This window comes from Eucyclogobius newberryi, unplaced genomic scaffold, assembly GCF_026437365.1.
Source record: "Eucyclogobius newberryi isolate DKJ021-1_F unplaced genomic scaffold, fEucNew1.0.hap1 SCAF_6, whole genome shotgun sequence".
Classification (NCBI taxonomy): Eukaryota; Metazoa; Chordata; class Actinopteri; order Gobiiformes; family Gobiidae; genus Eucyclogobius; species Eucyclogobius newberryi.
In genome coordinates, this window is record NW_027316278.1 from 41,530,073 (window position 1) to 41,542,668 (window position 12,596).

Below are 12,596 nucleotides of genomic sequence, written 5' to 3' on the forward strand. Positions count from 1 at the left end.
GGCTTCAACAGTCCAGGGGTCAAGCTTCAACAGTCCAGGGGTCAGAGGCTTCAACAGTCCAGGGGTCAGGCTTCAACAGTCCAGGGGTCGGGCTTCAACAGTCCAGGGGTCGGGCTTCAACAGTCCAGGGGTCAGAGGCTTCAACAGTCCAGGGGTCAGAGGCTTCAACAGTCCAGGGGTCAGGCTTCAACAGTCCAGGGGTCAGAGGCTTCAACAGTCCAGGGGTCAGGCTTCAACAGTCCAGGGGTCAGGCTTCAACAGTCCAGGGGTCGGGCTTCAACAGTCAATGACGGAGAACGTCTCGATCAACCCAATCATGAGACTAAATCTCACAATTTAAAGATATTTCAATCGACCTTTTGTACGCCGCTATCCTCTATTTTGGTAGCGAAGGCGAGCGGGGGGAACATGCGGGGGACACGGGCGCCGCCATGTTTGTTGTGATGACGCTGCTGGGGGAGTTTCTATCCCAGAATGCATTGCGTAAGTCAAATTTAAATCAAGTCACACCGTGATAGAGAGTGACAAGTACTATGGACACTTCAGTGGCGCCGACAGAGGCCAACCAACTTGTAAATGGCAGTATAACTTTGTGCGTTCTTTTTTGTTACAGAAACATGTGGAGGACCCAATATGAAGACGCACATGTGTTGTGCAGTGCGTTATCAGTCCTTTGGGATGAAAGATAGGATTACCAGTGTGATAAAAATATTCGACACGGCGGTTTAGGAAAGACCGGTCGGTGAGACGGCGAAATAATTGAAAAATAAAAGATTTTGACGTTTTTTCAACAAAATGCTGATATTTTTTTTTCAGTCGGCTAGTTTCATACCGGCTCGGTCGGGTTATGGCAAACAGACATATTATTTTGCTCAGCCTTACATTCAAAACTTTGTTCAAAAGCCATTGGATTTAAAATCAATCAATCAATGTATATTCTCTGGGACGAGCCATTACATTTGGACAACACGTGTAGCGTTTTAGGTAGTTAATGTTCATATTTATATTTAAAAGGGCACAATCTGAAGCTTGTTCAGCAAAACACTAACATCTACTCGTCTCATTCTCTGAAGAACACGATTCATTGACCGACAATCATAATTCTATAAAGATCAATACAAAGGCTCTATAAACCAGGATGATTTTGTGTGGTTTAATAAACAAAGATATAAAATCAATCAATGACACATTTGGTTCCACAGGCTGTGCCTGGGCTCAACTTAGTCAGAAGAAATGCTGGTGTAAGAATTAGGTTTTGATTGGTTCTGGGGAATAATTCAAGGGAACCTGTCTTTAAATGCCACTCTGTAAATATCAGCCACTCTCAGGTCTCACGTGTCCAGGGAAGATGTGGAGCGAGGCCATTGCGTCTTTGCGTCCTTGGAGCTGTCCGGGGTGCTGATGCTTGAGCAGGTTTAGCACTCGAAGAGTTTGATGAGTCCAGGGTCCGTTGAATCGTGCATTTTTCGATGAAGATGTTTGGGTTGTTTGATGAAAGCCGAGTTTGGAAGACAATGCAGCCTCCCTGGTGGGGGAGGGGCTCCTGCGGGGGTCCCCGACCTGGTGTGTCGTCCTAGCAGGTCACGATGGAAGAAGAGCGAGCGAGAGCAGAACTGAGCCTGCTCTTTTATTGACCTGGGAGGAGCGGCCTAGTGGGAGTGGCTTTAACTCTTGGTCAAACTTAATCTCAGTTTGGGCAAATTTAACTCAAACCAGCAAAAATGACATGTGACCATAATAAAATACACTGTCAACATTGTCAATGATGCACACATCAATAGCAGGTGATGAGAAAGCACATTAAGTACGACGTGAACACACTTCAAACCAGTTCTTGTGGCAAACGAAACTAAAACATGATTTAGTCAAAAGTTTCTATCACACAGTCAGCATCAAGTCGGTTTAGATGTGGAATATAGTCATTAAGAAACTTAGTCCTGTGGAATGTCTCTTATCAGATTCAGGGGGAGGGGCTCCGGTGAAGACAGTGTCCTCTCCGTGGGGGGTCGTTCCTTTACACCCAACACTAGGGCTGTGTTCAAAATATCGATACGGCGATATATCGTCACGGACTCGAGAGGAGTCACAGTATCGATATTTTTTAATACATTTAAAAAAAAAAATGCTCGTAGGCTTTAAACGAGGTGGAATAGTAGTTTTGATCTGCCGTTTGTGCTGCGCTCCTCTCGACCGAGGTGAGAAGGAGCTGTGGACCTGATCAGAAGCTCCTCTGCAGCATGTTCAGACCAGGCCAATTGTTTGGCAAGAAACATGTAATACTTTACTAGAATGTGTTCCTTATATTTCTATTTGGATCAGTTGGTTGGATGTATGAAGTTATTAGAGCAGAATGGATTTATAAAAAAAGTACTTTGTGGATAAACATGAAATATAATACATTTTCTTATTCAGAGTAAAAACATTACCCATTTCGTAAATTTTTAAGACCCTTTTTTCAAAAAAGTATCGGGATACGTATCGTAATGAGGGAATTGTATCGGAATATACAAGTATTGGGATACGTATCGTATCGCGACCCCTGTATTGGAATACGTATCGTATCGCGAGGGTCTTGGCAATACCCAACACTATGCTTTGATTTCTGCAACAGTGTGTTGAGCTGTGACAAGGTACTGTCTTTCAAAGGTCTTTTTGGGACATAATATGGGTCCCCTACACAACTCTCTTCCTGTGTTTGTCTCTGTATGATAGTAGGATTTTTACAACAAAATGTTGTTAATTTTTTATGTTCTATGTTGCCTAAATGTGTTTCTTGTAAATATATAATGTATTTTTTTTATTTTCTTCATTAATTAATACATTTTCTTGCTTGTTCCTGTTAGGGGGTGTGGGTGACTGGAGCCTATCCCAGTGACTTAGGGCCTTAGACAGAGAGAACCCAGAGAGAACCCAGAGAGAACCCAGAGAGAACCCAGAGAGAACCCAGAGAGGACCCAGAGAGAACCCAGAGAGAACCCAGAGAGGACCCAGAGTGGACCCAGAGAGAACCCAGAGAGAACCCAGAGAGGACCCAGAGAGGACCCAGAGAGGACCCAGAGAGGACCCAGAGAGAACCCAGAGAGGACCCAGAGAGGACCCAGAGAGAACCCAGAGAGAACCCAGAGAGAACCCAGAGAGGACCCAGAGAGGACCCAGAGAGGACCCAGAGAGAACCCAGAGAGGACCCAGAGAGAACCCAGAGAGAACCCAGAGAGAACCCAGAGAGGACCCAGAGAGAACCCAGAGAGGACCCAGAGAGGACCCAGAGAGAACCCAGAGAGGACCCAGAGAGAACCCAGAGAGGACCCAGAGAGAACCCAGAGAGAACCCAGAGAGGACCCAGAGAGAACCCAGAGAGGACCCAGAGAGAACCCAGAGAGGACCCAGAGAGGACCCAGAGAGGACCCAGAGAGGACCCAGAGAGGACCCAGAGAGGACCCAGAGAGAACCCAGAGAGAACCCAGAGAGGACCCAGAGAGAACCCACGGTCACACGGGGAGGACATGCAGACTCCACCCAGAGAGATCATGTGATGTTGGTCTGGTCCGGGAATTGAACCCACGATTTTCTTCGAGTTTTTTTGTTAGTTATCTGTCTTTTTATTATTATACTTCTATACCTAATGTGTTTCTGTACCTAGTCTGTGTTGCAGCACTGGAATTTCCCCACTGTGGGTTAAATAAAGGTTATCTTATCTTATTTGATTGATTTTACCATCTTTAATTTTGAAATTCTGTTTGACAAAAAGACATCAACACAAGAATGACAGTAACATGTAGGGTTGCCAACCGTCCCGGATTGCCCGGGACGTCCCGAATTATGGGTGGTTTTGATTTGTCCCGTCCAGGACAGCTCCAGTCCCGTATTCCAATCACAGCCTCGCTGGCCAATAATTGGCTACTGCAAACGCGCTACGCATACATTTACCACGCGCCTCTCGAAGCTCCACTTCCTGGAATTACCGTGAGAGACGCGCGTCTCAGCCAATCAGCGCGCAGTCCGAGGTCAGATTGAATTAAATCCCTGGCCTGTCCTCGTTCTCTGATGCCACCGCCAGCTCAAGCTCAAGTATTATTCAAATCCATGAAGGGAAACAGAAGGTAAAGTGTCAGTTCAGTTCAGTGTCTGCAGCAGATGGTTATAGTCTAATGCTAACATGAGATTTGAGAGAAACTTAATAATTATTATTAATTGTCTTCACTATTCCCATGAACAATACATCCAAGCAAGTACAGTAGTGGTTTGCCAAAATTACACTGAAATTAGTAGTTTTATGGTATGGCTAATGAAACCTTGTCATTTCTGTAATTATTATTGGTCAGCTGTTGGCGCTCGCGCACCTGGAAGAAAGTGTCCCTCATTTGGGGTTGAGATAGTTGGCAACCCTAGTAACATGCAACAGAAGAAAAGATCAATTGAAAAACAAAAATGTTCGTGCCAAAAACTTGCACTGAACCAGAACCTGTTCATGTAAAAGATTAAAAAATGGGGGGGTCCCAACCTAATGAGGGGCCCCTCAAACATCACGTTCTTTTAAAGAACTGGATACTCTACCTCCTCAAACCACTGCCCTCCTCCGCCGCCCTCTGTATACATCCAGTTTCCAACAAACCTAATCGCCCACATTTAGCACTCAGATGAGGGCATGTAACGAGACATTGAGTGTCTCAAAAGTATTTGGCCTGTGTATGTAAACACTGTCCCCAGTTAGGTGACATTATCTTCACTGTGACAGTCAATTAAACAGGCAAAAATACTGATTCAAAGTAAGAGTTTTTATGTTCTGCATCTTCATAGTCACAATAATGCTTCTAGATGTAATCGTCCTGCAAAAACCACCAGTCTCTTCAAAGCATCTTGTTGCTGTTTAGGTCTGAGAAGAACTTCTGCCTCTGCTGGTGTTTGGTGTTTGTTTTGTTACCTTCAAAAGTCACCAGAAGACTTTCTGCATGTGAGAAGTCACACCTTTGAGTTTTCTACTCAACCCTCGTTTGACGAACCTCGTATGGAGTGTCTGGGGTAAAGAAGACGCATTTGCCTTTGTACTGGAGGTCTTCTTTAACTTTTTCAGCCTTCATGACGTGCTCCTTCTCACGAAACTTCATTATCAAGCCTCATGGTTTATCAACTTCTTCATTGGCCCAGGTGATGTCCCCTCTCTATAGTGATGGAACCACAGCTCCATCTTCTGGACATGGCCCTCCAAGTCTGAGATTAGTCCTGCGTGATATGGACTCCAAATCCAGAATCTTGCTTTTCATATTTTTGTTTCGGCACCCAGAGTTTAACTTTGACCTCCCGCAACCTGATTGACAATGGCAGCGATATGCTGCTCCGCCTCCCTCCTCCTGCAGCTTTCATCGCCAATATCTCCACTTCAATTCTGGCGAACCAGGACTTTTTATTCAATGACCTCATGTCACGCTGCATTTCACGCAACATAAGGGCCAACTGTTGTAAAGTTATGTCCTCTTTCCTGTCCATCCCGTGTGGGTCCGGGTGATCCCTGCCAGTGAAGGCAAGCCAAAGACATGACAGAAATCACAAAACTTTCTATTCATTCAATTTAACAGTTTTGCTGACATGAATCATACATTTTGCCCGTGCTTAGAGATCCGCCAGATGGAAAACCAGATCTATTGGCCCACACTGGCCCACACTGGCCCACTCTGGCCCACACTGGCCCACACTGGCTCACACTGGCTCACACTGGCCCACACAGCGTATGTATCTTTTACCACAACTCTCTGGTTGACGCCTCTAGCTTATTTGCCTGACCCGCCAGCCCCGCCCACATTCTGTTCAAATGCGTCTCGGTCTGGACTCGGAGTCGTCAATAGCCAATGAGATCGTCGGTATTCCATCTACCGACCAATTTACCAATCCCAGGCGGAGGTTTTAACGCTTCACACTGAGATACGGAAGTAGCTCTTCACCCCCGTTCCAAAACATTCAAGATGGTGGACCCGGCCCGTGACCCGGCCCGTCACCCGGCCCGTCACCCGGCCCGTGACCCGTCTCGTGACCCGGCTTGTGACCCGGCTCGTGACCCGGCTCGTGACCGAGTGTTTACTTCTGCTCTCGCTTCGGTTTGAACAATCAGGAAAGTCCGCTCTACTCGCCATGATGAACGTGCGTTAGATGCGGTTATACGAAGGGCGTCATCGCGATTCAGGACACATTTTCTGCGTTCGGGGACGGATAACGTGGAACACGCCTTATATCGTAATATCCGGTTAAGCGTGTCACGTTTTTGCGTCACTTCTGGGTTTATGTGATTGGTTCTGTCTCTGCTCTAAACTCCGCCCTCCTGCGGTCGAGCCCCGCCCTCACACAGTTTTGATAAGTAGTTTACCAAAACGTGTTGGGAACGGCTGGTCGATGCCTCCACCTTATGGGTGGAGCTTTTCTTTCTTTAACGATGGACCACGTCTCGTCTGCCCCGCCCTAGATTTAGCTTCCACTAAACTAATTGTCCCAGACAAAACTCGACCAAAGCTTTTAGTGTTAAACTGGCTCTTGGTCAGTGGGTCGGTGCCAGGCTCGTCCTGGACTTTACAATGGCCTTAGTGCTGACTGACCATCTGACCAGCGTGTGTTCTGACCCTCTCCCCAGGCTCCTGTATGTGGCATCGCCTGGACACTGGCACAATGGACTATTGTCTCCAGCGGGATTATGTACATGTTCAATTGTGATTGTGTCTAAATAGTAGATGGAGCTCGGCTGTGCGGCAGCTCCTTTGGAGTTGCGGAAACATTAGCATTGTTAGCTTGTGGGGAAGTCTGTTTTCCCCCTCCAGGTTATAGTCCTTGAGTTTGTATTGTTTTGTTCCCAAAGCATTGCCTCTGTTGCCTTTTCCAGATTTAGTCATCTCTTACAGCATCTTCTCGGTTCATGGGTGAAAAGGAGATTTTACGGGCAAATCTCGGCAGCAGCGCTTAGCAGTGTGACGAGTCAGTCTGGGCCATACCAGGATGTCAACACCTATCTTTTGTTAAATGATTAACTTATTAAAAAGTAGTGCAATGTGGTGGCACAAACGTGACAAAATAACCTTTGATTACGATAACAGTTTGAAGCTTTATTAGGAGTGAAAAACATCCTATTAGTTACGCTTGTCTATTGAAAGTAGGCCCAAGGCCTTTAATGTGCAGCTGACCTCTGACCTCTGATCCTGCCCAGGTTCATCATGATCAGCTGAGCCAGGAGGCTCCAGGGAGCGTGGGGGCACCGGAGAACCCAGACACAGAGCTGTGGATAGGGGTGGTGCCCGTGGACCTGGACCTTAAGCTCTCCACAGGAAACCAAGAGTCCTTTGCTGAGGCCGTTGTCCAGAGGGTGAGTTTATTCAGTCATGTGACTTACAGTATTTGTTGTCGCCATTTTGAAGATGTCACCACATGCTGTTGTCTATCTTTGTTAGTCATTTAGTCATTTATTAAAAAAATAGTAGTGAGTGAAAATGAAAAGGGATGATAGTTGAAGAAAGCAGAGGTTATGATCCTTTACTACAGCAGCCAGTCACAGCGTAACCAGGGCGTAACCAGGGCTCTACGAACTCATTATTAATGCTATTTGAGGAATCTGCCTAAACAACTCCATCGACCGCGTGTACGTCATAAATCAAGAACAGTGTTCACCTGCGGCAGCTCAAAGACATTGTTTCTATGGGAAGCAACAAGTGTTTACTCTTTGTGTTTTAATAAATGTAAAAACGGTTCACAAATGTTGCCTGAAACCAATTAAGTCTAATCCCCTAAAAACATGTTCATAAAATCAATCAACCTTTATTTATAGAACCCTTTACAACACTCAAAGTGACCAGAGTGACCAACGTGACCAAAGTGACCAAAGGAAGGGTCCAAAGGGTCCAAAGGGTCCAAAGTGACCAAAGTGACCAAAGTGACCAACGTGACCAACGTGACCAAAAAAGATGTGGTCAAATATGAAGACCTGATCCCTTAATATTTAAAACTACCAAAAAAGCGGGGGAAATAAAGCTTGAGCGTGCCTGCTCCTGGCTCCCCGACCCAGCGTCCAAGACCCAAAAAATGCACAATAGAGAAGAAAAAACACATATAAGTCGCACACATTTTTTGAGTAAATTTATTTGATAAAATCCAAGAACAGACATTTCATCTTGAAATGCAATTTACAATAATACATGCGTCCTCACTTCCGGCAAATTACCAGTACATCCGGGAACTTGTATCCGCCGCCATTTTGACCGGGTGACGCTTGCAACAGCTGGACAGCGCGTCATTTTCTACGTCATACTGAGCGCGGCATAATGAGCTACGAATATTATAATTCTTTAGACGATGACGGCAGAAAAAGGTACATGACAAAGCTGTCATTCCTTGGTCTGACACCAGCGGAATGTCCCTACAGAATGCTGCGGGGTTTGTGGGAGAACAGCCCGACTGGCCTGATGTGGATTGGCCCAGTATCTACAACTATTTGATTGAAAGCTCAGGAATTTTCACCCGGCAATCTAAGTTTCTGACTATCCAATACGCGAACATTGCATCCAAAAACAACGCAGTATTTTGGCATTTTGGTGAATATAGTAGCCGTGCGGTTGTAAAGTACTATGCCGCGCTCAGTATGACGTAGAAAATGACGCGCTGTCCAGCTGTTGCAAGCGTCACCCGGTCAAAATGGCGGCGGATACAAGTTCCCGGATGTATTGGTAATTTGCCGGAAGTGAGAACGCATGTATAACACGTCATAAGGCGCTGGTACAGCTGGCAGCCCGGTGTAAACGCTCTCTCTTCTTTCTCACACTTATTGTGCTTTATCTCCTATATTTTGTAAATATAGTAAGTATATTTTTTCTATTTTACTGTACGATAGGGACACGCGCTGGAATAGTTTTTTAATTCAACTGTTTTTGACTTTTTTCGGCTGGATTTGAGCGTTTTTCGTTGCGTTCGTTGTGTTGTTGTGACGTGAGCTAGCTCCGAGCGAGCCCACCAGCCCCCCCCTCCCCGCGCCCTCCGGCCGCGCTAAAGTACGGCGTGTCGTCGGTACACGTTTATATACACGTTTATATACACGTTTATATGAAAGAGGAACTTCACCAACGATCGGGACACGCACTGGAATCGCTTTAAATTAACTTGTTTTGACTTTATTCGGCTGGATTGAGTGTTTTCGTCGTGTCGTCGCGATGTGCCTTGGCTCTGAGTCCCCCGGCTCCGGCCCCGCCTCGCCCCCCGGCTCCGGCCCGCCCCCCGGCTCCGGCCCCGCCCCCCGGCCGGCGCCGTACCGCGTTTACACAAAGGAGGAACTCATGAAACTGCGGAGAACAGTCGTCTTACCCGGAGATCGTCACGTTATCCCGGCGGACATCCTAAGGAAAACGCAACGAGGCAGACGGGCTGGACGTAAACTCCGAGAGAAGAGAGGGACAAACAGGAAGTCGGTTCCCGCCGTAGTCATGGGTAACGTGAGGTCCCTTCAAAATAAAATGACGGAAATAGCGAGCCTCATGCGGTCCCAGAGGATTTATAGGGACAGCAGCGTCTTGATTTTCACAGAGACCTGGTTAACAGCAGAAATGCCAGACTCTATTGTAGGTTTGGACAATTTTCATCTGCTGCGGGCGGACAGAACGAAAGAATGCTTGAAGAAAAGAGGTGGAGGTCTGGCGGTGTATGTGAACACGAGCTGGTCCAAACCCGAACACTGCACAGTGAGGGAGCAGCTATGTAACAAGGATATTGAACTATTGGCTATTGGCATGAGGCCATATTATCTGCCCCGGGAGTTCTCACATGTGATTTTGATCGCAGTCTATGTGACCCCGTCTGCCAATGCTGAATATGCTTGTGAAGCACTGCTCTCCTGCACTTGTAGGCTGCAAACACAGCATCCACAGGCTCTCTTCCTCATCTCTGGTGACTTTAACCACGCTTCTCCCTCTTCTGTTCTACCAACATACACCCAGTATGTTACCTGCCCCACCAGAGAGAATAGAACATTGGACTTGTTTTTTGCCAACACCAAAGAGGCTTATTCTTCTTCCCCCCTCCCTCCCCTGGGCAGCTCGGACCACAACCTTGTACATCTGAGGCCTGTGTATGAACCCATCGTGCGCAGGCAGCCTGTGGTGTCCCGTGTGGTGAGGATGTGGTCTGCTGAGAGCGAGGAGGCTCTGAGGGACTGCTTCAGCACCACTGTCTGGACTGAGCTTTATGACCCACATGGGGAGGACATCAGCACCATCACAGAGTGCATCACGGACTACATCAACTTCTGTTTTGAGAACATTGTTCCCTCCCGGACGGTGCGGTGTTTTCCAAACAACAAGCCATGGATTAACCGTGAACTGAAGGCTCTGCTGAAGGAGAAGAAGAGAGCCTTCAGGTCAGGGAACAAGGAGGAACTGAGGACTGTGCAGAAGGAGCTGAGGAGGAAGATCAGGCAGGCCGAGGCCGGCTACAAGAGGAGGATGGAGGAGCAGCTGCAGCAGAAGAACATTCAGGGAGTGTGGAGGAGCCTGAAAACCATCTCGGGCTTCAAAATCCCCCCTGCCCAGACAGAGGGGGATCTACAGTGGGTGAATGATTTAAATGCTCACTTCTTGAGATTTGATCGGTCACCCGCCCCTCCCCCTGCACAGCTGCATGCTCCCTCTTCCACAGCTGGACAATGCCCTGCATCTGTTCCTCTTCGCTTATCTGCCCCGGACCATCGGCTCCCCACTTCGCCTGGACTCACCCATCCCCCCAGCACACAGTCCCCCTGCCAACCACTGACTGTCACAGCAGCACAGGTGAGGAGTGAGCTGAAGAGGATTAAAGTGAGGAAGGCAGCAGGACCTGATGGCATCAGCCCCAGGCTCCTTAAGTCCTGCAGATGAACTGTGTGGAGTTATGGAGCATGTCTTCAACATGAGCCTGAAGCTGAGGGTGGTACCACAGGTCTGGAAGACCTCCTGTCTGGTACCTGTGCCTAAGACACCGCGCCCCAAAGACCTCAACAGCTTCAGGCCAGTGGCTCTCACGTCCCACCTGATGAAGACACTGGAGCGGCTAGTCCTGGACCACCTCCGCTCCACCGTGAGCTCAGCCATGGACCCGCTGCAGTTTGCATATCGGTCTGGCATCGGAGTGGAGGACGCCGTCATCTCCCTGCTGCACCGCTCTCTCTCTCACCTGGAAAAGCCTGGTGCTCTGTGAGGATTCTGTTCTTCGATCTTTCCAGCGCCTTCAACACCATCAGCTCCTGAGGGACAAGCTGGAGACGGCTGGTGTGGCGTATGACCTGGCAGAGTGGATCCTGGACTACCTCACAGACCGACCCCAGTTTGTGAGAGCCCGGAACTGTGTGTCTGACACTCGGACCTGCAGTGTGGGGGCGCCCCAGGGCACTGTCCTCGCGCCCTTTCTCTTCACCCTTTACACTGCAGACTTCAGACATGACACGGACAGCTGTGTCCTGCAGAAGTTCTCTGACGACTCTGCCATCATCGGACTCATCACGGACGACGATGACGCGGAGTACAGAGGACTGGAGCAGGACTTTGTGGACTGGTGTCAGCGGAACCACCTCCTCATCAACGCGGGGAAGACCAAGGAGATGGTGGTGGATTTCCGCAGACGCCACCCCACTGCCCCCTCACCAGTGAACATCCAGGGACGGGACATTGAGAGAGTGACTCATACAAGTACCTGGGTGTTCATCTGAACCACAAACTGGACTCATAACACAGACGCACTGTACAGGAAGAACCAGAGTCGGCTCTACCTCCTGAGGAGACTCAGGTCTTTTGGAGTGACAGGGCCACTCCTGAAGACCTTCTCTGACTCTGTGGTGGCAACAGCTCCTGTAGGTGTGGCCTGCTGGAGCAGCAGCATCACAGAGAGGGAGAGGAAGAGGCTGGACAGAGTCATCAAGAAGTCCAGCTCCGTCCTGGGCTGTGCTCTGGACTCGGTGCAGGAGGTGGGGGACAGGAGGGTCCTGGCTAGATTCACATCTATGCTGGACCATGAGTGTCGCCCCCTGCAGGACACTCTCTCTGCTCTGGAGAGCAGCTTCAGTGAGAGACTGATCCACCCTCGATGTGTGAAGGAAAGGTTCCGTAGGTCTTTCCTTCCTGCTGCTGTCAGACTTTATAACAAAAACTGTTAGTACTGAACACTCGCAATACTGACCTAACCTAATACTGATGTGCAATTCTGTCATATGTGCAATTGCTGTTGGAATTCATGTGCAATTCATGTAAAATTCATGTGCAATCTATGTGCTGTCGTGACACATATTCATGTGCAATTACTGTCGTGATCACATGCAATGGTATTTATGTATTTATTTATTTGTCTATGGGAGTTTTTATTTATTTATAGGAGATCTTCTACTGAAAGTGTTTTTCAGACTTCCTATAAGTGATCTGTTCTTCTGGATCTACCTCTGTATCTACCTGCGTTGCAACAATGAAATTTCCCCATGTGGGACAATAAAGGAATATCTTATCTTATCTTATCTTAACAGATTAGAGAACAGGATAGGTGTACGTATGCTAACGCTAACACCTTCAGCTACATGACGTATGCTAACGCTAACACCTTCAGCTACATGACCCATGCTA

General features: G+C 47.9%; 1 protein-coding gene across 2 annotated transcripts in view; it reads left to right on the plus strand.

The window, feature by feature from the left end:
* The window catches only part of LOC140347191 (RING finger protein 215-like), a 114,965-nt gene that overhangs the window by 3,646 nt on the left and 98,723 nt on the right, over window positions 1-12,596 (plus strand). For both annotated transcript variants that reach the window (XM_072433553.1, XM_072433554.1), the window contains exon 2: window positions 7,184-7,339. In XM_072433553.1, coding sequence (XP_072289654.1) covers window positions 7,184-7,339 — 156 coding nt within the window. The remainder of the gene's footprint in view (window positions 1-7,183; window positions 7,340-12,596) is intronic.